The 25,911-nt window shown below is 35.3% G+C and overlaps 3 protein-coding genes across 5 annotated transcripts in view; 1 reads left to right on the forward strand and 2 right to left on the reverse strand.

Moving 5' to 3' along the window:
- The window catches only part of LOC119483833, a 233,425-nt gene that overhangs the window by 70,622 nt on the left and 136,892 nt on the right, over positions 1-25,911 (reverse strand). The window lies entirely within an intron of this gene.
- The window catches only part of LOC119483763 (NACHT, LRR and PYD domains-containing protein 12-like), a 542,841-nt gene that overhangs the window by 59,250 nt on the left and 457,680 nt on the right, over positions 1-25,911 (reverse strand). The window lies entirely within an intron of this gene.
- Positions 271-12,672, forward strand: gucy1b2 (guanylate cyclase 1, soluble, beta 2). The gene is made up of 16 exons (XM_037762352.1): positions 271-481; positions 1,098-1,171; positions 1,273-1,367; positions 3,243-3,403; positions 3,766-3,865; positions 3,976-4,133; positions 4,237-4,330; positions 6,035-6,138; positions 6,286-6,387; positions 6,602-6,695; positions 6,801-6,997; positions 7,434-7,787; positions 7,893-8,039; positions 9,241-9,395; positions 9,920-10,101; positions 12,007-12,672. Exons 1-16 carry the CDS (start codon positions 479-481, stop codon positions 12,204-12,206), a joined length of 2,220 nt encoding a protein of 739 aa, XP_037618280.1. The 5' UTR covers positions 271-478; the 3' UTR covers positions 12,207-12,672.

Raw genomic sequence — 25,911 nt, forward strand, 5'->3', positions numbered from 1 at the left:
AAAACCTTTTTTTTTTTTAAACCTTTTGTTTGATCTGGGTCTGTTTGTTTGCTCGTAGACAGACGATTATATACTATTAAATAGGCGTCATCGGTCGATATCAACCCTGTAGATTGAACACCACAGCGACCTCTAGCGACCTAAGTAATTATAAGACAGGAGCAGAAGTGGAAGTCTGGATGTTAGGACACAAAACACTAACATTTTCACCCAGGAGACTGGAGTTCACATCCCGTGTGAAACCAATGTGTAGTTATCTTTGTGTTCGTAGTTATTGTAACCCAAAGCATGATGTTTTTCCCTTTGCCTTAATAGCACAACCAGCTGTAAGAAGTATAGAAGTGGATGCACAAGGATGATAATCCTCTGTATGTGAGGTGGAGAGAGAGAGAGAGAGAGAGAGAGAGAGCAGTAGTATGATTTCCATATTTGCACCATTGTGGGTGAAGAGCTCGATGGGATAACATCAAACACAGACATGGTGAGTACATCACTAATGACGACCATCGTCACTGTATTTTGAAGATGTACCATTGGCATTAATTGTGGATTGTTCATTCTAAAGCTTTTGGATTGTAGTGTTTGAGGTTTTGATAAGGGCAAAGGAATGTCACCATATTTGTGTCGTTGTTGGTTTCTATGAGTACTTGACAAATCTCCCTTTAAGGTACATTTTTAAAAGATAAAAAATGTCGCAATTAAATATTTGAATCAATTGACAGCCCTAATTTGATATCATTGGACTGGAACACAAAGAACTGAGGAGAAGGGGGGTGGTTGATAAGCATTGTTTTATTAGAAATAGTTTGTTTGCTTATTAACGCATTATTGTTTCAGTTGTAGCTGTATTATATCTGATATGTTCTGTAGTTTATTGTATAGTTTTGTATTGTTAAATGCTGTCTATTTAATAGTAAATACTAATCTGTGACCTGTATGGGAGGGTTAGTAAAGGACATTGCATCTAAACTCCTACAGGACTTCATTTATTTTACGAAGTGAAGGCCGTGCATGTGTTTTTGCTCGCTGAATTGATCTGCACAGACAATGTGTGACATTGAATTGAATGGGAACGGTGTTTTCGTGTTCATTTGCAGTACGGGTTCATCAACAGCTGCCTCCAGTCTCTGGTGATGGAGAGGTTTGGCCAGGAGACCTGGGACAAACTCAGGTTTGGCTACATGTATTATAATGGCTGTCATGATCAAGATGATGATTGCAATGATGACTATTGTATGCACTAATTTAATAATGCTTGAGGTCTTTGCATAGCTCTCTACCAGGGGTCCAGGATACCTTCATGACATATATGGTTTACGACGACGTCCTAACCCTCAGCCTGGTGCAGGAGGCTTGTTCGCTGCTGGGTAGGTCTGCTATTTACCTTCATTTCTCTGTGCGTTTGGTGCTATAGGCTTCCATTGCTTTCTGCTCTGTACATCTCATTTTCTCAGCAAATTTCATGCCAGTCTGTCTAACTCAGTGGTCAGCAACCTGCGGCTCTGGATTCTTAAAAATGGAAATGAAGAACTGTTTTTTTGTTTACATTTTTATTTATCATTGTTGTAGGTCTATGGTATGACTTAAAAATCTGAGATTTCAAGAATAAAGTCATAATATTAGAAGAATAAAGTCATAGGATAACAAGAAAAAAGACTTAATATTCTGATAATAAAGTCATAATATTATGTATTAATTTTAAATAAATTTTTTTATTTTAATTTAATTATTTTCTTTTTTTCTCGTAATATTACGACTTTTTTTCTCGTAAATTTATGACTTTATTCTAGTTATATAATTACTTTTTTCTCGGAAAGTTATGACTTTAATCTCGTAATATTACAACTTTTTGTCTTGTAAAGTTATGACTTTATTCTAGTTATATAATGACTTTTTTCTCATAAAGTTATGACTTTACTCTCGTAATATTACGACTTTTTTTCTCGTAAAGTTATGACTTTATTCTCGTAATATTACGACTTTATTCTGTAAATCTCAGATGTTTTTTCCCTCAATGTGGCCCTAATACTCCGTAGCACATTTGCACTTTGGCCCTCACTGCATTAGACTTATATACTATATACTTAGACTATAAACTGTGTTACCTTCATCACAATGCTCAAATGTTTTGTGGCTCCAGACAGATTTTATTTTTGCCTAAAATGGCTCTTTTGATAATAAAGGTCGCTGACCCCTGGTCTAAGTGATTATGAGATATCTTGTTGAGTGAAGGACATTAATTTTTATGGACATTAATCACAACGGTCATCAGAGATATCTTCAGGAAGTCACACTGAACGATATCAATATTAATTCAGTATTTTTAAGATTTGACTGAGTTATGACTCCAAGAAGAAGTACAATTTCTGACTCAAATGAACCTAACACCGTACCTTTCACTCACCCTCAACTATCCTGGGGAGGCTTTTGTCCTCCTGTCCTATGTGTCCATGTCTATTATAGATAACGTCTTGTAATTTCACGATAGTTGAAATTTCGTCCGCAATGATGAGATAAAATATCATATTTACTGTAAAATAATATTTTGCATTATAACAAAAAATGAAAACGTGTGTTGTCTGAGGTGTGAACTTGTGTCCGTGTGGTAACTCAAGTGTTAACGATGTCCCCGATGAAATCCAACAGCTCACACCCAGTAGTTGTTTACATCTCTGCCTTACAATAGAATTAAAAACGGATGAATTCTTTATTTATTTATTTTTAGTTAAAGCAGCAGAAGGCCAAATTGGAGCAAATACGATTAAAAAAAAATTAAAAAATATTTTTTATAAACAGTCAAAATATCTTGACAGTAGTGCATGAGACAGATAATCTGAAAAAAAAATCATGTTCCTCTGTGTCCTCCGGTGTAATCCCATGTAAGAGATAGAAGAAACACCTCTTTTTTTGTATCTAAAGGATGAATAGTTGTTGCTGCAAAAAGCTTTGCACATGACAAGTCAATAATTTATTGACTGATTGGCAGTTACCTGGGTAGAATATGAAACGGTGCCCCTGGGCACAGATGTGTGAGACATAACAAGAATTGTTTATTCAGGCCAACACGGCACTAAGCTCTTCCCGAGGGTCTGATTATCTAGACTACATACGTTTGGGAATATGCTGTGATTGAATATCAGCCTGCTGCGAATGCTGCAATAAGACAAACAGGTAAGCATTTTTATATATATCTATAAAGTTCTGTGACAGTGTTCCTCTGTGTGTGTTTCTCCATGATTCAGATGTCTCCGCTGATGTATTCCTGAAGCTTTTTGGAGAACATTTCTATGCATTCTGTAAGCGAGCGGGCTATGACACCATGCTGAGGACACTGGGAGGAAATCTCATCGAATTCATTGGAAATCTGGACGCCCTCCACAGTTACCTGTCTCTGTCCTACCAGGTATGCACGTGTGTCATTACTGCTGTTTGTATCCTGCTAGCCAATGACTCCTCATACCTCAGAAACTTCGGGATTATCTCATGATACCAACGCATCAACCGAAACAATGAAGTATAGCTGTGTCCTACAGTGTGCTATTTGCAGAGATGTCAGCGTGGATCTGCTATGAAAACATAGTTAGACATCTTCTCTTTATCTCCAGCATAAACAAAGTAGTTTAGGATCTGTGCCCAAGCACCCATCTGTCTTTTAGAACTCTAAAAATGGGGACACCACTTCTGTGTCATCATTTAAAAACTAGGCATTTCATCAACTGTACTCTACTGTTAACTGAATCCGATCCATACCCTTTGTTTTTTAAGGAAATGAATGCACCGTCTTTCCGAGTGGAGATGACAGACGATGGGAAGATGCTACTTCACTACTATTCTGACAGGAAGGGCCTGCACCATATTGTACCTGGTAAAAATCCACCACACTTCCTCAATCCGCTGCATTTATCCTGATCTCCTGTGTTGTTAATAGTAAAAAAAACTATGATTTTTTCCCCCCCATTTTCCATCTTGCGGCAGGTATCATGGAGGCGGTTGCCAGAGAGTTGTTTGACAGCAAAGTGACCATGGTGGTGCTCAATCAATCACAGGAAGATGAGCGCACAGGGAAGAAGGAGCATGTTGTGTTTCTGGTCAAACAGACCAACCAAACTAGCAAAACTAGAGACCGTAGAAGGGTGGGTGTCTGTGAGTGTATGTGCTTGGTCTGTTTCTATGTGTATGTATTATGTGAGTTCCTGATTCTTGGCACATGTGTGCTCTGTGTGATTTTCCCCCCAGGAGGCATTAAGAACAATGAGGGAACGGTGTGCGTCAGTGTCTGGGAAAAAGAGAGGCTGGGACCTGATCAGAGCTGTGGTTCTCTCAGAAAAAGGTAAAAGTTATACTTAGAAATTCTGATTTTGAAAACCTGTGCTCACTGACCTGCGCTGAAGAGAAGCTCCCTGCTTTCTGTCTTTATGCAAAGATAGGCTAACCACATCCTGAGTCCAGCTCTGTATCTAATAGAGACAAGAGATTGGAAAGATAACAAATTAGTGTGTTTCCCAAAATTATTAATTTAACTGATTAATAATAAAGAGAAGTTTGTACTACGGCGTATTAGGGCCACATTGAGGGGAAAAAACATCTGAGATTTCCAGAATAAATTCAGAATATTACGAGAAAAAAGTTGGAATATTACGAGAATAAAGTCATAACTTTATGAGAAAAAAATCATAATATTACGAGAAAAAAGTCATAACTTTTCGAGAAAAAAAGTCGTAATATTACGAGAATAAAGTCATAACTTTACGAGAAAAAAAGTCGTAATATTATGAGAATAAAGTCATAACTTTATGAGAAAAAAATCGTAATATTACGAGAATAAAGTCATAACTTTACGAGAAAAAAAGTCTTAATATTATAAGAATAAAGTCATAACTTTACGAGAATAAAGTCATAACTTTATGAGAAAAAAATCGTAATATTACGAGAATAAAGTCATAACTTTACAGGGAAAAAAGTCGTAATATTATGAGAATAAAGTCATAACTTTACGAGAAAAAAAGTCGTAATATTACGAGAATAAAGTCATAACTTTACGAGAAAAAAATCGTAATATTACGAGAATAAAGTCATAACTTTACGAGAATAAAGTCATAACTTTGCGAGAATAAAATCATAACTTTATGAGAAAAAAATCGTAATATTACGAGAAAAAAGTCATAACTTTTCGAGAAAAAAGTCGTAATATTACGAGAATAAAGTCATAACTTTACGAGAAAAAAAGTCGTAAAAATACGAAAATAAAGTCATAATATTATGAGAATAAAAGTCGTAATATTACGAGAATAAAATCATAACTTTACAGGAAAAAAAGTCGTAATATTACGAGAATAAAGTCATAATATTATGAGGATAAAAGTCGTAATATTATGAGAATAAAGTCATAACTTTACAAGAAAAAAAGAAAATAACACGTAAAATTACTACTTTATAATATTGCGACTTTATTCTCGTAATATTATGACTTTATTCTCTAAACCTCAGATTTATTTTTTTTTCCTCAATGTGGCCCTAATACTCCGTCATACCGTTGTGCCATAGACCTACAACAATGTCCACAGGGGCTGCAGAGGGGCTAAAGAGCTGCAGGTTGCTGACCCCTGGGTTAGGGTAAGAATATCAGGGTAAGCCAGTCAGAGGTAGAATAAGGCGGGTCATGGGGTTTTGGAATAATTGGCCGTCGAAACAATGGCATGGCACCGGCGGAGGTACTGATGTTCCAAAAAATGTATCCACCGTTTTACAGCTGCAACAGTAACAGAGCGGGTCGCCCACCAATCGGAAAGTCGGTGGCTTGATCCCCGGCTCCTCCGGTCCACATGTCGAAGTGTCCTTGAGCAAGATACTGAAACCCAAACTGCTCCTGAAGGCTGAGCCAACCGGTGTGCGAATGAGTATTTAGATTAGATCCTGAAAAGATTACAATGAGAGCTGTTGCGTGAGATGTGCACTTTACTGAGTGCACTTTTTCTAGTTAACCGTGTTTTAAGGTTAGCTTCTCCAACACTGATGTATTTGATTTACTTCCCAGGCGGCCTCCATCGCACCTTCAGTCCATGTTACCCGAACAAGCTGTGGGTGGAAGAGAAAGCTTTCTGCAATGCTTTTCCCTTCCATATCGTCTTTGATGAGGAGGTAAGGTTCCATGTGTCTGCGGGCTTTAGTAGCTCCATGAGAGTATGGTAGTTTTCATTCGTTCGAACTCAAACTCCTCATACCTTGTGTGTCTGTCCCCTGTCTTTCTCGGTCTCCGGCCTCTTCTGGTTCTGGGCTGTCTATCAGCTGAAGGTGAGGCAGATGGGGGTGAACATACAGAAGTTTCTTCCAGGTCTCCAGGACAGAGACGCTACGTTGGACCAAAGCTTCACCATCATACACCCGCAGGTAAAACCTAATCACAGAGCCAAGAGTCCAGACATTTAAGAGACGCAGAGTTGTGAGATTGTGTAAAATGCATCAGCAGAGAAGAACACAGCAGAGATATCTGATTGTGAATATATTGACTGGCAACATTGCAACGTTAAACCAAATAGAGAGCAGTGAAGTGCAGAAGAATATAGGGCTTGTAAACATTAAACCCTCCATCTCTGTCCTCTAGGTGACTTTCACCATTGAGAGCATCAGGAAATTCATCAACAGTCTTTTTGTCTTGAAGAGCAACGAAGACAAACACGCCACGCTCAAACTAAGAGGTGGGTTCTAATAAACAGTACCACAATACATGTATACATAGTAATGTGGGTGAAGCAGCGACGGCAACCATTGAAGCTACAAACTTGTATTCCATTTATCTCCAGGTCAGATGTTGTGGATGGAGTCTCTTGGCTGTATGCTGTACCTGTGTTCTCCGAAGCTACGGAGCCTCCAGGAACTTCAAGATGTGGGCTTCCATCTGGCTGACCTGGCCCTGCACGATGTCACCAGAGACCTGGTTCTCCTCAACCAGCAGCGTCTGGCTGAGATGGAGCTCACCAACCAGCTGGAGAGGAAAAAAGTAGGAGAGCAGCTTTAAGTTCATGCAGTCTTTTGGGAGAGTCCCGGCCAAAAGGGCAGCCCAGTTTAGCAACATGATAAGAAGCTGCAATAATATTGTACTACACATTCCCCGGCTCTGTACAATGGGAAACAAACAACGTGGCTAACTGGGGCTGTAACGTTACAGAATGTCTCTTTTTCACTTTCTATTGACGTTTTCGAATGAAGATTAAATGTCTGTGCGGCAAGCAGGAGAGCAAACAGTTTGGTGACCGCAGGGAAAGTTTTGTTTTTGAAAGGCTAAATGCCAACACATGTGGATTGAAGTGCATAGATACCATGTGGTTGACAGGCCGCCATCACGCCGTTATTTGCTCTGGGACATCATCTGCCACTTCATTTCATGGATTTACATAAATATAATTTATTGTGTGTGTCTTTCTGTCGGTCTGTAGGAGGAACTGAGAATCCTGTCGCGCCACTTAGAGGCTGAACAAGAGAAGACGGAGACTCTGCTTTACGCCATGCTGCCGCGCCACATAGCCAATCAGCTTAAAGATGGGAAGAGCGTCAAGGCAGGTCCGTGTGTCTGTCAACCCAGCTGTCTCTCTCTACATATCCGCCTGTTGCTCTGTCAATGTTGCATTGTCTCTATTTCAGGGGAGTTTGAGGTTTGCACAATTTTGTTCAGTGATGTGGTGACCTTCACCAGCATCTGCGCTGCCTGTGAGCCCATCCACATCGTCCACATGCTCAACTCCATGTACTCCAAGTTCGACCGACTCACCAACATACACGACATCTACAAGGTATCATCCCACTCCGACATCTGTCATCTCTTCAGGAGGTTAAAGGACGTTTAATAGAAGTGTGCCAGTGTTTAATTTCACCTTGGGTTTCTGTGTTCCCTAAAGGTTGAGACTATTGGTGACGCATACATGGTGGTGGGTGGCGTTCCAGTCCCCACAGAAACCCACGCTCACAGAGTGGCTAACTTCGCTTTGGGTATGAGGATAGCTGCCAGAGAGGTCACCAACCCTGTAACAGGCAAACCCATACAGGTAAGAATGTTTGGTGATGTGTAAAATAATAATAATCTGAAATAATTTACTTTTTGTTATCATTCATTTTATTTATTTAATATTTATTCATTTTGTTTTATTTCTTTTATTATTGACTGATTGACTGACTTTATGTGAAATTGCCGATCACGTTCATCGAAAGATCACTTCTATTTTGAAGTCAGTTCTTGGTCGCTTTTATTTTGAAGTCGCGCTTTCGCCATAATGCCTAGTAAACACACACCCTGCAACACAACGTGGCGAGTGGGGTTACGCTTTGCTCCCGTTCTAGAATATAAATATAAATATGTAAAAACTGAGGAATCACAAGAAAATAAAAATAAGAAATATATATATATATATAACAACAGTGCAAATAATAACGCTGAAAAATAGGATCTATGCAAATAATATAGATGCATGCATTTATAAGAATAGTGTAAAATAAGAATATTATTTTAAATGTTATGTATAAATGCATGCAGTGTTAATGCCGGAGTAAAAACAGATTATTGCGCAGCTGAATTACTGCACCAAATATTTGCACTGTTAAGTCAGTTGAAGATATAATAAATTATGGGGTTATAGCTCCTGATAGGGGTAAAAAATAATAAATATATATTGTGTGTTTTTTATATATATATACATATATACAACAATTTACAATGTAATGAACTTGTCTACCGTTTTCTAGACTGGACGAGGGTATATTTGATCCTAAATACAACCTATTTACTTTATGTTGTTGGCGTCTGTATGACAATAAAGTCGAATAAATTAAATGCCTATCAGTTTGAGCAGATTGCAAGTAAATTATTTGTACCGGTAGTCGCACGGAACTTACATAGGATTGTGTTCCATGACGAGCGCTTCACTTCTTCCGCTCTCTCTAAGGTTAGGGTTAGGGTGAAGCAGAACTGTAGACACAGATGCTTGTCAAACAATCCTTCCAGTAGGTTAGTTATGCCCATGCTGCCAAGGTCAAAAAGAGAGAAGTGTGTGGCTCTTCTTAGTTTATCTTCTCTAAAACACCAATATCCAGCCAGAACCAGTAAATCTCAAGAAATTGAGACACCCCAGGGTCTTCTATTCTTTACGAGTGGACAGCCCGAACCTTTTCTGACATCACTCGCTTCTTAGGTTTGTGTCACGATGTAGACCACTATGCATGCATGACACGGTGTGTGTGTATATGTTTCAGATCCGCGTGGGTCTCCATACCGGTCCAGTGTTAGCTGGGGTGGTGGGGGAGAAGATGCCTCGCTACTGCCTGTTTGGAGACTCCGTTAACACCGCCTCCAGGATGGAGAGTCATGGAGTCCCTGACCACATTCACTTCAGCACTTCTACATACAGGTGTGTGTAGTCTTTTATATAGCGAGACGGAAAGAAAGGTTGTGGACAGAGTTATATGTTGTTGTTTTTTTTGCTGTATCCATGATCTTCCTCTAACCTTAAAGGATAGGTTCACATTATTCTTTTATGACCTTCAGAAAACAATAGATGCCCATATGACAACATATTCTCACCTACTAAATCGTCACATACGGATGTTTGGTCAGTAGCTCTTGGCATCACTTTGTTAACGTCATTTTTCAACATGCAGGGTAGTCCGATAGCCTTCAACACGTGGTTAATGTTACAGTACGTATGTGATGTAGGTTAAGTATGTTACATTACTACTTGGTTAGGTTTAGGCAACAACGGATTAGGGTTAGGAAAAGATCATGGTTTGGTTTGTTATGTAACTTCAGTTACGCATGTTACGTAAAGTACGTGACTTGAAGTACAGCGGCAGTTTGTAATCGTTCTCCCCAGATCTTTACTGAACTTCTGTGTCCCTCTGTATCCCCTCAACCATCCACTTATCCACTATCCAGTAAGCTGAAGGATGCTGGGTTCAACATACGAGAGCGTGGTCAGATTGAGGTGAAGGGTAAAGGACAGATGACCACTTACTTCTTGTTGGGGAACCCGTTGATGTCAGAAGATCGCATCATGGGAAGAGAGGCTGGAGGGAGCTGTCTTTACAGGGAGGACCTTCATGGCCAGAGGAAAAAAGGTAAATAACAAAAACATAGAAAGATATAAAAAAAAGTAGAGTGTTTGTTGTTAAGTCACCAGAGTGGTATGGTATGGTGTCACCAGAAACCTTAGCTAACCAGATGGATACATTGCTTTACAGCTAGCAGACTAGTTGGTTAGGTGTATAGAGGAGCAGCTGGATAGAGAACAGGTCAAAGGAATACTTCACCCTTAAAATGACCACTTGTATATCAGTCACTCACCGCGTGTTACTTTGAATTCTTGAAGAAAACGGGGAATTCAGAAACCGCTGAAAATGGAACAAATCCTTGATGAATTCAAATAAATGGTGGCCAAGTTTAACGACAGCAAAACTATATCAAGGCGTCCGATTACAAACTCTCACACAACTCGTGCAGTATAATCCAAGTCTCATTTATCCAGTCGTATGCTTAACACGGATGTACGGAAGTACACCTGTCATTATACACCTTCACTGAAGGGGTTTTGTTTACCCAGCAGACGCCGGATCTACTGTAATAGTGGATAAGACCAACTGTTGGTGACCAGGTGGCAGCACGTCTACGTCTAGAATAGAGGTTAGAACACCCAGACCAGGGGTCGGCAACCTTTACTATCAAAAGAGTCATTTTCGGCAAAAAAAATCTGTCTGGAGCCGCAATACATTTGAGCATTGTGATGAAGGTAACACAGTTTATAGTCTAAGTATATAGTATATGCTGTAAGTCTAATGCAGTGAGGGCTAAAGAGCAAATGTACTACGGAGTATTAGGGCCACATTGAGGGAAAAAACATCTGAGATTTCCAGAATAAATTCAGAATATTGCGAAAAATAAGTCATAATGTTACGAGAATAAGGTCATAACTTTACGAGGAAAAAAGTCGTAATATTACGAGGAAAAAAGTCGTAATGTTACGAGAATAAGGTCATAACTTTACGAGGAATAAAGTCATAACTTTATGAGGAAAAAAGTCGTAATATTACGAAAAAAAAGTCATAACTTTTCAAGAAATAAAAAGTCGTAATATTACGAGGATAAAGTCAGAACTTTACGAGAATTAAGTTGTAATATTTCAAGAATAAAGTCATAATATTATGAGAATAAACTCATAACTTTACGAGAAAAAAAGTTGTAATATTACGAGAATAAAGTTGTAACTTTACGAGAAAAAAAGTTGTTTTATTATGAGAATAAAGTCATAAGTTTCCGAGAAAAAAGAAAATAACACGTAAAATTATTTAACAACTTTTGTCTTGTACACCTAGGACTTTATTCTCATAATATTACGACTTTTTTTCTCGTAAAGTTATGACTTTATTCTCATAATATTACGACTTTTTTTCTCATAAACCTATGACTTTATTCTCATAATATTTTTACTTTATTCTTGTAAAATGACAGGGAGCCACTGGAGAGGGGCTAAAGAGCCGCAGGTTGCTGACCCCTGCTCTAGAAGGTTAGGTAAAATGGGTAATGAGAAGTTAATTAGGTGTATGAGACTACCCAGCTTCTATACACCTAATCAAGTAGCAGAAGCTGAACAGAAAGGGCAAAACAATTTAAATAATAGGAAAATCACACTATGAAATGGAAAACTTTTTTTATGAAGTGAAGAGAGGAGAGGACTATTCAGTTCAGTCTTTATCATGCCACATGGGAAATTTGGCCAAAGAGCCTAGATATAAAATATTATTGTTGACACAAAATATGAATGTATCTTATTGGTGTGATGTGGAGTGATGTGAACTGTGACAAAAAAAAGTGTAAAAAGCTTCAGTTTCTTCTGTGAAGAAAGAAATGCAATAGCTAACTTAATGTGTATTTAATGGATGTATGGACTTGGAGGAGACAGACATGACAGAATTTCAAGTGCGGGCACAATGGTTTCTTAAATCATAACAAATGTCCCTTTTATTTAGAGTCTGACAAAGAGCCTGAAGTGAGAACTGAGACTTTGCGAAGAGACACACCTTCAGATGGAGTCACTGCCCCGGACCCCACTCAATTAGACTCAATCACCCCCTTCGCCTGGGACATCACCCCGCCGTACCAGACCAACGACAACAGCTGCAACACATCTGCAAGCAAGTTCAACAGCCGACTCTGCGTCTTATTCTAACTCAGATTACTCTCTAGTTAGATTACTTACATTAGAAACAGGGTCAACTCAACTCCAGACCACACTGACACTATGCGACGGTTCAGTGAACATGCCACTTCACACCACAAAGTAGTTTTATTTTAAACAAACAGGGTACCTGCCCTGCAGCTGCAAAGCTCTGTATAGAAACCAACCTGTTTATACAGTTTATCTCTAAATCAATTCAAACTGAGCCATTAAGCACATGTTTCTGTAAGTTTAATAGCCAATTAGAAACAATTATGAATCATCCTTACTTGGAGACATTTTTTAGCCCAAAAATTGAAAGGTTTAGCAAATAAATTAAAATAAAATCGGTGACCCCAATTAAAATTCTGAACAGGGATAGTTGTTTTCCGTCTCTGGTCTCGGCCAAGAAATAAAACCAATTGGACTCTGATTGAGTTTAATCTATAATAATACATCATCATTTATTATTATATACTACTGGTAATTTAGTCTATAATAATACATCATTTATTATTATATACTGCTGGTAGTTTAATCTATAATAATACATGATTTATTATTATATACTGCTGGTAGTTTAATCTATAATAATACCTCATTTATTATTATATACTGCTGGTAAAACTACTTATTATTATATACTGCTGGTAGTTTAATCTATAATAATACATCATCATTTATTAGTTAATTATAAGATTTTTTTTTCATGAACTAAATCTGTAAAGTAACTAAAGCCGTCAGATAAATGCAGTGGTGAAAAAAAGTACAATATTTTCCTCTGAGATGTAGTGGAGGAGAAGTAGAAAGTAGCAGAAAATGGAAATACTACAAGTACATACAAGTAAGTCAAAATTGTACTTGAGTAAATGTACTTACCACTGATAGGCTAATAGTATAACACAATAGTAAGTCAAAATTAAATAGTTTATCATTGACGGTAGACAGGCCAGCCATTAGGAATTACAGGCAGGGGGACAGACTTTCCAACTGAAACAGTAGCCAGCCAGGGGGGTCCGGGGGCATGCTCCTCCGGAGAAAAATGTTTTTCTTTATAAAAGCCCAAATTTGGTGACCTCTGGCACATTCTACTGCTACTATTCCATCATATACACTGATCTTAATTATTATGTATTTTAATGAGTTTGCCTGCCTGATTGTAAACATGTAGCTAGTGAATTATTGTAAAGAAGAATCAGGCTTCTTGTGTATTTTAGCCCACAGTCTGTAATAGTTATTCATATTTAAAACCACATCTATTCCTGACAGATCAGAACTTTTCTAATTTATTATTTATTATTTATTTATTGACACCTTCACTGTGGTTTATCAAGACATGCCACAAAGATGTTCACTGTATAAATGAACTCTTATTCAATGGAAATAAACAGTTACTTTAAGGGTCCCAAAATATGACACAAAGATATATGACACAAAGATATTCACTTTGTGTCATATATCTTTGTACAGTGAATATCTTTGTGTCATAATATCTTTGTAAATATGCCGCTCACCGCGCCCCCCACTGTAAAAATATACTTATATTATATTATATATATTCACTGTACAAAGATATTCACTGTACTAAGATATATCACACAAAGATATTCACTGTACAAAGATATATTCATATTTGTGTCATATATCTTTGTACAGTGAACATCTTTGTGTCATATATTTTAATAAGTCTATGGGGAAACGTATTTAGTAATGAAGCATTTAGTTGATTTGTACAATAAAAATATGCATTCATAAATTTGTTTACAGATATATTTATGAATTCATGAATAAATGTACTAAATTACAAAGTCATTCATTATTTGACATTTTAATGGGCAATAAAAACGAGCAGCGTAAAGCGGAAATACCAAAGTAAAGTACTTGTGTAAATGTAGTTAGTTATTTTCCACCACTAGAAAATGAGGAAAAGGACGTAAAAAATGTCATCGTATAGCATGTCATAAAAAAATATAGTATGTCAAAAATATTTCATAACAGTATGTAATTAAAAAATAATATAATATGACATTAAATAATAATATAGGATTTTTAAAAAAGTTATCGTATAGTATGTCATAAAAAGTCATAGTATAGTATGTCATAAAATAATGATAAAGTATGTCATAAAATAAAAAAATAGTATGTCAAAAAATAATAATATAGTATATCATTAAATCATAATATAGTATGTCAAAAAATGTCATAGTATATTATAAAACATAATATATTATATCATTAGTTAGTTATTTTCCACCACTGGAAAATGAGGAAAAGGACGTAAAAATAAAATAAATAAGTGAAACATATATAAATTAAGTTTACATTTATTTTATCACTTGGTTGGAAGGAAAGAAAAAAATAAAAATTTTAACCAACTGATTGGAGGTTAATAGACATTATGGGAAAAGCGTAGCCTATATTTCTTTTTCCCATTTTAATTATCTAAGTAACAATATTATTTATGGATGCTTTCAGTTATATTTTTTTCTTACGAGCTTTAAATCAGTTTTTGTTTTTTTTAACTTAGTTTTTATTGCAGTTTCAGCAACGTATACAATCATCATCACATTCTTTCCTACTGTATTTTCATTTTACAGAAAACACAAAAAACAAAACACCTTAAACTGTAATTTCAATTGAATTCAGAGAAAAGGGAGGACACATACTTAAACAATCCAAAGAATTAAAATGAAATAAAGTAAAATAAATACATAAATACATTTAAATTAAATTAAATGTGTTTTTTAATCAGTTTTAATAGATGTTGTCTGTTTGAGGGAAGTATTGATGAAGTTTATTGAAAAACAAAAAGGTCACGGAGACGTCAGAGGTCAGAGGTCAGAGGGCGGAGAAACAACACGGCGGACGAGACGAGCAGCTCGAGCGGGAGCTTTCCACCCGCAGGCTGAAGCTCGTGGAAGTATTTTGGCTTTTTAAGAGGAAATAGGAAACTTCTGCTTTGTGGAAACTACTGCGGAACGACGAGGCGAGAGGACGAGAGGGAAACAACACAAACTACTGGATTAGTAGAGTTATGAGGTGAGTCAGAGGCTCAACGGCTCAAACAGGAAACCGTTGCTAGGTAGCTTACAGCTAACTCTGCTAACGGCCGTTGCTAGGTAGCTTACAGCTAACTCTGCTAACAACTGTCGTACTTTAACTGTTTAGGAATCAACAAACGAGCCAGTTGGTCAAATTCACCCGAATGATGAGAGGCGAGCAGTACAGATTATAGTGAGAAAGAACATGTTGTTTATCGCTTTTGGTGTGTTTTATGAGTGTTATTGTCAGAGGTGGCTAACGCTAATCAAGACACCTGTGGATGAGCAACTGACAGCCACTGAAGCTACAGAGGAGGGCACAAAATGGCGGACTATCTAGTTGCTATGTGATAATAATAAAGTATTGTGTATATAAATATATAATATATATATGTATAATATACATATATATATAATATATATATATGTATATGTGGTATGCAGTGTGCGCATGTAGTGCAATGTCCTGTGTATATACATGTATATAAACTGGAAAAACAAAGTTTGGAAACTTGTGTTTGGTGGATTATTTCTCTGTTGTTACAATGCTAATGGTCATTGTATTTTACATCGTTGGAAAGCCTGTTTATTTACCTTCGCAATGATGTCCAACTTGTAAGGATCATGCATTTGTGGGATGAGCAGCACAGCTGATTATGTGGGTAGCGCCCAAGAAAAATTTGCCAAAATGCTCTGCCAATGGTAAACAGTGTATTCTCATAAGGCTACCAGGAAGCCTGCAATGACTGCCCTTCACCTTCAGGCCCGTTTGCGCTTGTGTTGACAACACAGACAATGGAACCTGAACATGTGGGGGAATGTCATGTTCAGTCTGCGAAAGTTGGATGGCAGGGTCAAAGTATGGAGACGACGTGGAGAACACTATGCTGATTGTTGCACCGATGGAGTAACAGCTTTTGGCGGGGGCAGTGTCATGGTGTGTGGTGGCATCTCCCTCACTGGCAAAACAAGGATTGTCATCATTGAAGGTGCAGTGAGATATCGGGATGAGATTCTGCAGCCAGTGGCGATCCCATATCTCCACAATCTGGGACCTAACTTCATCCTCCAAGATGACAACGCTCGCCCCCACAGAGCCAGGGTTATCACAGACAATCTCCACAATGTGGGAGTAGAGAGAATGGAACGGCCTGCCAAGAGTCCAGACCCCAACCCCATTCAACACTTGTGGGATCAGCTTGTTAGAGTGACCAACACAACCACGCTGGCTGACCTGCAACGAATCCTGATTGAGGAATGGAACGCCATCCCACAGCAACGTGTGACCAGGTTGGTGACCAGCATGAGGAGGAGGTGCCAGGCTGTTGTGGCTGCGTATGGATCTTCCACCGCTACTGAGGCTCCTGACATATTGTATTAAATGAATAAAGTGTAAAATAGCCAATATGTCTTGTTTGTTCGTTGTTACTGAAAGAGAGTTCAATCATCCAATCCACCAAACAACTCAAAACAAGAGTCAATACCAACAGGAGAATACACTGTTCACCATTGATGGAGCATTTTGGCAATTTTTCTTGGGTGTTACCCACATAATCAGCTGTGCTGCTCATCCCACAAATGCATGATCCTTACAAGTTGGACATCATTGTGAAGGTAAATAAACAGGCTTTCCAACGATGTAAAATACAATGACCCTTAGCATTGTAACAACAGAGAAATAATCCATCAAACACAAGTTTCCGAACTTTGTTTTTCCAGTTTATATGTGTGTGTGTGTGTGTGTGTGTGTATATATTGCGGGTTGTATTGCATGGACATATTGTATATTATAAATTGTATATTATAAATAATAATTTGCGCATATAAGAAAAGATAACATATAGTCAATATGATTAAGATAAATATGTAAGTAATGAATTGGTATAGTGATTAAGTTATATTATAAGTAATGAATTGGCATTCTAGATTGATAACAAATTTATATTTTGATAAGGATAATTATATCAGTAATTAATTTATATTTCTGTATGACACAGATTAAAGATAATAATTATAGTCAGAATAATTATAAATAATAATAATTATAGTTAGACAAATTTAGGAAAATTTCATTAGAGTATATGTATGGCTAAATAAGGAAGCTGGTTAATAATTAATAATTGATTTATAGAGAAGGGGTGGGATTAAATATGTTTCTACTTCTTCTCACTCCTTTTCAAATATGTAAATCAAGGCATCAAGTGTTGACAATTTAGTTTTCTTATGCTTTTCATTGTATGTAAATGCTACTTGTTTCTGACTGTCCACTTGTTGGTATGATCATGCTTTTTCTTTATTTTTTATTTTATTATTTTTTTGTATTCTACATGTTTGAAATAATGTGCTGAATTGTCTTCATGCATGCTTCTGTCATTGCCACACTGCCAACTACTGTAAAGTTGCTGTTGGCATAATTATCTCCTTACACGTTAGCCTTTAGTTATATGGTCCAGTACATTTATTAAATGCCACCCATCAGCTTGTAGTCCCGTGTTAAGCGGTTAATTAGCTCCAAGCACACAACCCTAAACGGCAGTCTAAATGATTATTTATTATATTATATTTAAATAACTTTTCAGAGCTGCTGTGGTCCTCACTCTTTCCCTCTGACTTCAACTGTGCAGGTACAAGAGACTAGTTAGTATACAACTAGCCTCCAAACAAAAACTATCTGATTGATTGAATTATTCCACCACTGTATCTGGAAGGAGTATAGTTGGAAACAAGTGGTATATGTGTCTTTCTTCTTGAGGAAAAACATAGGCTAACTACTGTCAGCATACCTGTTATTTTAAATAACTCTCTTTTTTATGTGATACAATTGGCCACAAAGTCTGACTATTATTCATATAATTGTAGGCAGATTCTGGATCCCTACGTCACCCTCAGGAACAGAAATGGTTGATTTAGTGTTTCCTTAAATCACACTTTCATACAATCTTAATTGTATTAAAACGCTCAACAGTCCCCATTCATTTCTAAACTATTTTTTTTATTGTCATAAAGAGTTTCTGAAGTTGGAGCTGTATTTTTACCTGAATTGATTACTTGATTACTTGATTGACTCCAATTTTCTTATTTAATCAGACATTTTTTTCCACCTATGGTCTCTCCATAAGCCTTATGTGAAATGTATTTTTTTTTTTTTTAAGATAACATTTTTTTTATTTGAAGCCCAAAACTTTTAGTGAGGTTACTGAGTATATATGTTTGCTTTATTTTCCTAGGAAAACAATATTTAAAAGTTTACATTTTATTTATAACAATGATGGAAAAACAGGTTGAAAAGGTAGACTCAGGATTCATGTGAAAGCTAATGACAAAATAAAAGAAATTTATCAGTGCATCTTTTCATACATGGTTGGTTAAACTTGAATTTCATGCAACTCCAAATTCTGATGACTTTATTTTGTATTTCATCATAGAGACGGTTGCAGGTGATCTGGTGTTTACACGGTCCGTGGGAACTATGGAAGTCTTCAGGTTGGTCTTCGTCATTTCATTCATGAACTTTAAGCAGTTCTCCACTTTCCAGTGTTAATGCTAACTATAAATATAACAATAAATTCTATTAAAGTTTATTATTGCTGTATTATTTTCCAGCAGACTGGATGGAGACGAGGAAATCAAGGTGAGGAGAGGTGGACCTGAAAAACACCACTGTCGGTACACAGCTGGAAACGGCAACAGTCAAATGACATGATTTTTATATTTGAATGATTGTGTGTTTATAATGTGTTTTTTGTGTCTCTGTCCTCCAGAAAACGCTGGAGGAACAGCTGGAAAACCACAGATAGGCTCATCAGAAGTAGCTCAGCTGCCTCCGAGACGCAATCTAGCAGAGGGTGCTGTACCAACTCACTGAGTAAGGAAACGCCAGCAGAGCAAAATATTGTCTTGATAGTGATTATTATGTGTTTTTTAGACTGCCTTCACTGTCTTTCAGAGGCTGTAGCAGCCCAGTTTTAGAGCTGTGTGAAGGTACTGGTAACATATTAAACTAGAAACCTAAGGAATCCATTGATACCAACCAAGTCATGTTAGCTTGCTCCAAAGTTAGGCTAAATTCTGGCGAGGAAAAACTGGTATTTCCATTTTCAAATGGGTTCCGTGACCTCTGACCTCAAGATATATGAATGAAATGTTGCGTTCCCCCATTGGACCCCGATTAAGAGTAACAATAACTTAAAACGCTGTGAAAGAGTGACATGAAATGTAACACATTATTAACAATAAAATACAACGAAACCAACGGTATTAATGGAAAACTACTTCCCTGAGGAAAGCGGCACTAGTTATCTCACATTGTAGTGGAGCTCAAAAAACTATGACCATATACTTTAATTCTGTATTATTTACGATCGAGTGTGGTCGCATACGCAGCGACAAACACTCTCAATAGTTACTTTGGCATGGTCTGAATCTGCAGCAAAGCTGCCTGAACGCTGTGGAGAGAAGGACTCGCCGTCCAGTCTGTTTTTGGTTCGCTCCGCTAATTGACACATTCAGGTAATGCCGCCGTAAATTAAATGTTTGCAGTTTGTCCACAGATATACCCGACTTCAGTTTATCAGTGTTGGCATACAGTTTGACATAAATCGTTGTCCATTGAGCTCGATTAACCCGACTAAAAGCCGACTGCTACAGCTGTCAGACAACAACTGGCGCTCAGCCAAAACTTTCCAGGTAAAACTCGCGCTCCAGAATTTCTGTTCCACTTGTGTGAGTAGTAGTGTCTTGCTAAAATTAAGCGTCGGATTTTAAGAGGTTAATTAAAAATCGATACAGCGTTTTGGAGAATCGAGTATTGCAAAACATAATATCATGATACTCATGTGTATCAATATTTTGTCATAAAAAAAGTAATATAGGGTAATAAAAATAAGACAGAAAAATGTAATTTAAAGAGCCATAGTATAGTATGTCGAAAAAAAATAATACAAAAGTTATAATAATACATTTTATTTATAGAGCGCTTTTCATAGTACTCAAAGAGACTTGATTCAACTTAAAATTATCATAGAAAACAACACTAAAAACATACAACACAACTTTAATCACACATTAAAGTAGTTCTAAAACAGTGAGTTTTGTTTTGTGATTTGAATTTGGACAGATCTCGGATGTGTTTGGGGAGTGAGTTCCAGTTGCCGGGAACAGCTATGGAGAATGCGCCGTCTCCTCAGGTCCGGTGCTTGGTCCTGACTGGTGGAGACAGGAAGTTGGCATCAGAGGAGCGCAGGCTGCAGGAGGGAGTGTGGTGGTGGAGCAGGTAAGTCATTAAAGAGTCAGTGAAAAGTATGTGGAAAACATCGTTAAAAGTAAAAGTAATAGTATAGTATGTCCAAAAAAGTCATAAAATAGTCATATAGTATGACGTAAAAATCAGAAAAAGTCATAGAATAGTCAGTCAAGAAAAGTCATGGAATAATCAGTCAAAAAATATTCATAAAATAGTGCAGCATGTCATAAAAATAATATAGTAGGTCAAAAAATAATCGTTGTATAGCATGTCATAAAAAATGCCATGGTATAATATGTCATAAGAATCATGCTGTAGTATGCCATAAAATAAAGATATAGAATGTCTTAAAAATAATAATATTGTATGTCAAAAAAGAATCAAAGTATAGCATGTCATAAAAAATAATATAGTATGCCAAAAAATAGTAATATAGTATGTCGAGGTTTTTTTCGACATACTATACTATGACTTTTTTATGACTTGTGGCTCAGGTAGTTACATGCGTGTCTTTAATATGAATACCGTGTCTCTACAGAACAGATGAGCTGATCCAGAAAACCATATGGAACAAGTTCAGAGAATGTACTGTGCTCACTATAGCTCATCGTCTCATCACTGTCTTAGACAGCACCCGGACACTGGTGAGTCCTCCTACTCATAGATTCTAGAAAAGAGTACTTGTTTATTATCATAAAAGGCATAGCATAGTATGTCACGAAATACGAAAATGGTACGTTATAAAATAATATATGTCAAAAAAATTCATAGCATAGTATGTCATTAAATATAGTAGGCCATTAAATAATAATATAGGATATCAAAAAAAGTCAAAGTATAGTATGTCATAAAATAATATTATAGGATATCAAAAAAAGTCATAGTATGTCATAAAAAATAGTATGTCAAAAAAATAGTATAGCATATAATAAAATAATATAGTATGTCATTAAAAAAAAATATAGTATATTATGATAAAATATATCATAGTATGGTCTGTTAAAAACATGGCATAGTACCGTTTAAAAAATATAATAGTATAGTATTTAAAAAAATATATCATGTAGTATGACAAAAAATATCATAGTATAGCATGTTGAGAAAAAAAGATAGTGTAGTTTGTTAAAAAAAAATATAGTATAATATGTTGAAAAAATATAGTATACTATGTTGAAAAAAATATAGTATAGTAGGTTAAAAAATATCTAGGTATAGTTTCTTACAGAATATCATAGTATATAGTATGTTGAGAAAAAAATGGCATAGTATACTATGTTAAAAAAAATCATAGTATAGTATTTAAAAATAAATATCATAATATAGTTAGACAAAAAATACAGTAAAGTATGTTAAAAATATCTAGGTATAATTTCTTATGGAATATCATAGTATAGTATGTTAAAAAATATATTTTTTGCATTGATGCAAGCAGCAAAGAGTTTAAGAAGCAACAGGGAAGATTGTGAATCACCATTGTTTTTATTATCACATTTCAATGTTTACAGACTCCATGAAGAAGAACTTGGAGCCTTCCAGCCAGCACACTGATGAGGACCTGTGGAAGCTCAGGAGGAGGTTAGTGTCCGATCAGCACACTGTGGTAGACCACTCTGTGTTAGAGTGGAGTAGTACCCCACTCTACCACAGAGTGGAGTACTACTCTACTGCAGAGTAGAGTGCTCTACAGTAGAGCACTCTACTCTGCAGTAGAGTAGAGTACTCTACTCTGCTCTACAGTAGAGCACTCTACTCTGCAGTAGAGTGCTCTAGTCAGTAGAGTAGAGCACTCTACTGTAGAGTACTCTACTCTACTGTAGTGTACTGTACTCTACAGTAGTGTAGAGTACTGTACTCTACAGTAGTGTACTCTACAGTGTAGAGTACTCTACAGTAGTGTACTTTACAGTACAGTACTCTATTGTAGAGTAGAGTACTCTGCTACAGAGTAGAGTACTCTGCTACAGAGTAGAGTAGCGAATGAGGAAAAAGTACCAAGCAATAATAGATTTTAACAGGTCAAAGATGAGCACAGTTCATAGTATATTTGTGTAGGTATATATAGCCTATATTGGATACCCTTTTCCTGCCTTTTAGTAAGAGATGTTGTGAATGAGGAAATAGAGTGATTTAATATGACATTTGTGCTACAACAGAGTAGACTAGAGTACTCTACTCTGTGTTAGAGTAGAGTAGACTACTCTACTCTAACACAGAGTAGAGTGGGGTAGTACTCTACTCTGTGGTAGAGTAGAGTAGTACTCTACTTAACCACAGTGTGCTGATCGGACACTAACCTCCTCCTGAGCTTCCATAGGTCCTCATCAGTGTGCTGGCTGAAAGGCTCCAAGTTCTTCTTCATGGAGTCTGTAAAAATTGAAATGTGATAATAAAAACAATGGTGATTCAAAATCTTCCCTGGTGCTTCTTAAACTCTTTGCTGCTGAATGGTGCATTAATGCAAAAAAATATTTTTTTTTTACATACTTTACTATGATATTTTTAACATACTGTGATATGAAAGTTTTTTTCAACATCCTTTACCATATTTTTTTTAACATACTATACTATGATATTCTGTAAGAAACTATACCTAGATATTTCTAACATACTTTACTGTATTTTTTGTCTAACTATATATTTATTTTTAAATACTATTATATTTTTTAACATACTATGATATGTTTTTAACAAACTACACTATGATATTTCTTTTACATCATACTAAACTATATTTTTTAAAAATACTATACTATGCCATTTTTTTAACATTCTATACTATATTATGATAGTTTTTTAAATGAACATGTTTTTTTTACCATACTATACCTAGATATTTTTTAACATACTTGTTACGGTCTCAGAAGTGACCGTTCGTTATTGTTTGTATTGTTGTGTGTTGCTGTGCGGCGCTCTCCCTGTGCTCTTTTCTTTTGGTGCGCTCTGCTGTTCAGTCGCTCCAAGACGACGTCACGTCTTGGGGATTCCCTTCGGGGCCACGCCTCCGGAACGCCCTCAGGTGGATGCCCTTCGTTTCCCGCCGTTTGTGGTCCTGCCTCTGACACGTCACATGTGATTAGCCAATCACCAGCCGGCTGGGCCGCGTGGAAAGAATTAAAGGCCAGCTGTGACTAGACCAAGGCGGGCAGTGATTTCAATTGATCTGTTCCCCGTGCCTCTCGATTGTTAGTGTTGTGTATAAGTTCTACTGGAGTCAGTGGACTTTAGATAGTGAAGAATTGTTAACCTGAATGTTAACTAGTTGAGGTACTCGTTTTGTTGTATTTCAGTGTGCATAGAGCAGTGGCATAATTTGTCTGATTGTTAGGATTGTGCAGGGCTAGGGTGTGTGCCTTCGTTGTCTCCTTTTCGGCCACCCTAAACCCTCGTTTTCATTTAGTATTAATTCAACCCATTGTATGTTTTATTTTGCTTTAATTTCAATCACCCATCAATAAACAAGTGATTGCCTGATAACATCGGCTCAATGTTACTCCCTTTACCCCTACACCAACTCTGGGTTGTAACATAAAACTATGATTTCTTTAACATACTATTCTTTTATATTTTTTAAACATACCATACTATGATATTTTCTAGCATATTATATTTTGTCTAACTATATATATTTTTTAAATACTATACTATAATATTTTTTAAACATAGTATACTATGCCATTTTTTTAACATACTGTACTTTGATATTTTTTCAACATACTATACTACATTTTTTTAACATACTATGATATTTCTTTTACATTCTATAATATATTTTTCATCATACTAAACTATTTTTTAAAAATGCTATACTATTTTTTTTTAACATACTGTACTTTGATATTTTTTAACATACTATGATATTGTTTTTAAATACTATACTATTATATTTTTTAACATACTATACTATAATATTTTTTCAACATACTATACTACATTTCTTTAACATACTATGATATTTCTTTTACATTCTATAATATGATATTTTTCATCATACTAAACTATTTTTTAAAAATACTATACTATGATATTTTTTTAACATACTATACTATGATATGTTTATCATACTATACCTAGATATTTTTCAACATACTTTACTATGATATTTCTTTAAATATACTATGATATTTTTTTAATATAGTTGCCTATGACATTTTTTTTCAACATACTATTCTATGATATTATTATATATTATATTATACCATGATCTTTTTTTAAATGCTATACTATAATATTTTTTTAACATCATTTGTTATATTTTTATTGCATACTATACTTTGTCATTTTTTTAACATACTAAACTATAATATTTTTTAAACATAGTATACTATGCCATTTTTTTTAACATTATTTTCTCACACTGAACGTTTTTTAAAGTTAATATGGTCATTCGTATAACTGGATGTATGTTTGATTCTGGAAGCATTATTTCCTGTCTATAGGCATGAAATATGATATTTCTTTTACATACTATTCTATGATATTTTTTAACATACTATACTATGATATTGTTTTTAAATACTATACTATTATATTTTTTAACATACTATACTATGATATTTTTTTAACATACTATACTATGATATTTCTTTTACATTCTATAATATGATATTTTTCATCATACTAAACTATTTTTAAAAAAATACTATAATATGCCATTTTTTTCAACATACTATACTATGATATTCTGTAAGAAACTATACTATATTTTCTTTATCATACTATACCTAGATATTTTTTAACATACTTTACTATATTTTTTGTCTAACTATATCATGATATTGTTTTTTGAATACTATACTATTATATTTTTTTAACAAACTATACTATATATTTTCAACATACTATACTATATATTTTTAACATACTATACTATATTTCTTTTACATTCTATAATATCATACTAAACTATATATTTTTTTAAATATAGTATACTATGCCATTTTTTTCAACATACTATACTATGATATTCTGTAAGAAACTATACCTAGATATCTTTTTTAACATACTTTCCTATATTTTGTTAACATACTATACTATGTTTTTTTTAACCTACAATGATATTTTTTAACATACTATACTATTTTTTCAACATACTATATTTTTTTAACATACTATATTGTGATATTTGTTTTAAATACTATAATATTATATTTTTTTAACATAGTATACTATGCCATTTTTTTCAACATACTATACTATGATATTTTAAAACAAACTACTATGATATTTTTTTTATCATACTATACCTAGATATTTTTCAATATACTTTACTATGATATTTTTTTCAACATACTATACTATATTTTTTTAACATATACTATGATCTTTTTTTAAATGCTATACTATAATATTTCTTTAACATCCTTTATTATATTTTTATAGCATACTATGCCATTTTTTTTAACATACTATAGTATGATAATTTTTAACATACTAA

The sequence above is a fragment of the Sebastes umbrosus genome, chromosome 24 (genome assembly GCF_015220745.1).
Source record: "Sebastes umbrosus isolate fSebUmb1 chromosome 24, fSebUmb1.pri, whole genome shotgun sequence".
In the NCBI taxonomy this organism is placed as follows: domain Eukaryota; kingdom Metazoa; phylum Chordata; class Actinopteri; order Perciformes; family Sebastidae; genus Sebastes; species Sebastes umbrosus.